We start from the raw sequence: 2,500 nt of genomic DNA, 5'->3' as shown, positions 1-2,500 counted from the left end.
TATAATGCGTGACCACGAGATGCAACATAGAGCGAGAGATATATTGAGGGGAGGTTATGAAAAAGGGAAGAATATGTGGTAAAGTTTATAAAACGAAGGTATAAAGCATTGACATGGCCTGCTGTCGAAGGATAATCTATTCTATATTACGTTTAAATAAATGTTGAAGTTTGAGACACAATAAAGATCTCTTAGATTAAGAAAAAAATCTCAGAATGAAATCATAAACTGAAAGAAAGAGAGAGAGAGAGAGAAAGAGCAAAAAACAAGCCGGCAACAAAATGAACAAAAGAAGAAATCATAGCGCAAGAGGAAACCGAGACGGCAAACAAAGCCGGAAAATCGTTGCAGAAAATTACCACTTAGCAAACAAAACAGGTGGGGCTGTAGGGTCGCCAGGTATGTACCGTAGCGGCCGCCGCTGTCTCATTTCCTCTCATTTCCCCTTAATTTCCCAGCGACACGGAGGTGACACAGACATCTGCTCCTTCACAACCACCGCACTGTTCTCCAACCCCGACCCCTTAACCCGAGTCGTTGGTCCTCTTTATTAACTTAACTCTACGCGGCGAGCCTCCTTATTTCACTTACTAAATTAATCTCATTAGGCCGTCGCCTATCAGCGCCGTCTCATAAATACTCTCCTGCGAAGTGGCGGAATCTTCTCCATTAGACCCAAACACACACGCGAAGCCCATGATGAAAAAGTAATTATTGCTCCAAATCACACAACATGGAAATTGTAATCACATAATCGCTATCCTTTGCATGTAAATAGACACCACAACAGAAAACGATGACCTACCTGCAGAAGGACAGAAATAGCCACCACGCCATGAGCACGGTTGACAGCTTCTGAGAAGTTGCTGAACAGCTGTGAGTTGAATCCGTAGACTTGGAGCTGGAAAGCAGAGAATCAGGGCATTTAGGGCTATAGTAAATTAAATAAGCATATATGTGTGTAGAATACTGCCATGAAAGAGAGAGAGAGAAAAAAAAAACAGAATGGTAAAAAGTAGATAGATAGAACAGAAGTGAAGATTGAAAGGAAAATGAATAAATAAACAGGGAGAGGGAGAAAGTTAGAGAGAAAGAGAAAGGTGGGGCAAACAAAGAAAGAAAAAAGACAGACAGACAGAGAGACACACAGAGAGAAAGAAGGTCGAAAAAAGGAAAAAAGAAACTATAAAAGACTGATACCACTAAAATAATCAAGAGTGATACCCCCCTCCCCCCTCCCCCCCTCCAGACGACTGTACAACAAGCACATAGCTGCCATTCGGACCAGCAACAGTTACTGAACTTGACCTGTTTGTGCAAGCCAGGCTGGACCCGCGCTAATTATTTCACTAACAAATGTTCTATCAATTTGCAAACACTGTTTAATGTTCTGCCCTCGTTCGACTGGAATTATGGTGTCCCCCACCCAACAGTTTTTCATCGCGTATTTATCAAATTTGTGCCGGTTTGTGAGCAATAAAGTATAAGAATGATGCTCCTCATGGGAAATATGGGAAACATGTGACAGTTTTCCAAAAGTGAATAGAAAATAAAATGAAGAGAGGGTGTAATGACAGATATTTACACGTTGCAAAAAAATAGCGTTTTGGCATATTTATTGGCAATAGGGCCTGATAACGGCGCTTGTTATATCATTATGATTTTATTAATAATTGTTTTATTGTTTTGAATTATCGTGTTTTTGTGCAGTGCAGATTACGGCACTAAAGGCTAATATGAACTTGATATCCCAATATTGCTGATTGCAATATTGGTTGTTTACATATAGGTACATGTGTTGAATGGTACAGCATGCAGTCTCTCTCTCTGTCTGCTTCTCTCTCTATCTATCTCCCACTGTCTGCTCCTTTGTTTTTTCCCACTCTCTCTCTATCTATCTATCTATCCCTCTCATATAGATGTATATATATATATATATATATATATATATATATATATATATATATATATATATATATGTGTGTGTGTGTGTGTGTGTGTGTGTGTGTGTGTGTGTGTGTGTGTGTGTGTGTGTGTGTGTGTGTGCGTGTGTGTATGTGTGTGTGAGTGTGTATGTATGTATGTATGTGCATATGTATACGTATATACTTCTTTCTCTCTTTCTCTCTAGAATGCTCTTCATCTTATCCCTGCCTGTATCAAATGTATACTGTCTATATCCGCCTGCCTCTGTCCTCTCGTTCATTCGCCCTTTTTCTCTATTCTTCTTCATCTATATTCAATATATGTCTCTTTCTCGTTATCCGATTTCTCTCTTCATCTGTCAACTGACACACACTCACACACACACACACACGCACATAAATTTACATAGATAGATATATAGATAGAGAGAGAGAGATAGGTCGATATATAGATACTTAGACAAAGAAAGAGAGGTGCTCATAGAAAGAAAACTAGCTCTACAATAGACAAATAAACACGGACAGATTTGCTAATCAGCCCACAGTATCCGCCACACCCGCATGCATTTTCAAAA

General features: G+C 39.5%; 1 protein-coding gene across 1 annotated transcript in view; it reads right to left on the bottom strand.

Moving 5' to 3' along the window:
• LOC113814610 (carbonic anhydrase-related protein 10) overlaps positions 1–2,500 on the bottom strand; it is a 138,098-nt gene that overhangs the window by 5,890 nt on the left and 129,708 nt on the right. Inside the window, exon 6 of the mRNA XM_070140462.1 lies at positions 806–901. Coding sequence (XP_069996563.1) covers positions 806–901 — 96 coding nt within the window. The remainder of the gene's footprint in view (positions 1–805; positions 902–2,500) is intronic.

This window comes from Penaeus vannamei, chromosome 27 (genome assembly GCF_042767895.1).
Source record: "Penaeus vannamei isolate JL-2024 chromosome 27, ASM4276789v1, whole genome shotgun sequence".
NCBI lineage: Eukaryota > Metazoa > Arthropoda > Malacostraca > Decapoda > Penaeidae > Penaeus > Penaeus vannamei.
The sequence above is the reverse complement of the archived record's forward strand: the minus strand, read 5'-3'. Positions and strand labels throughout refer to the sequence as shown.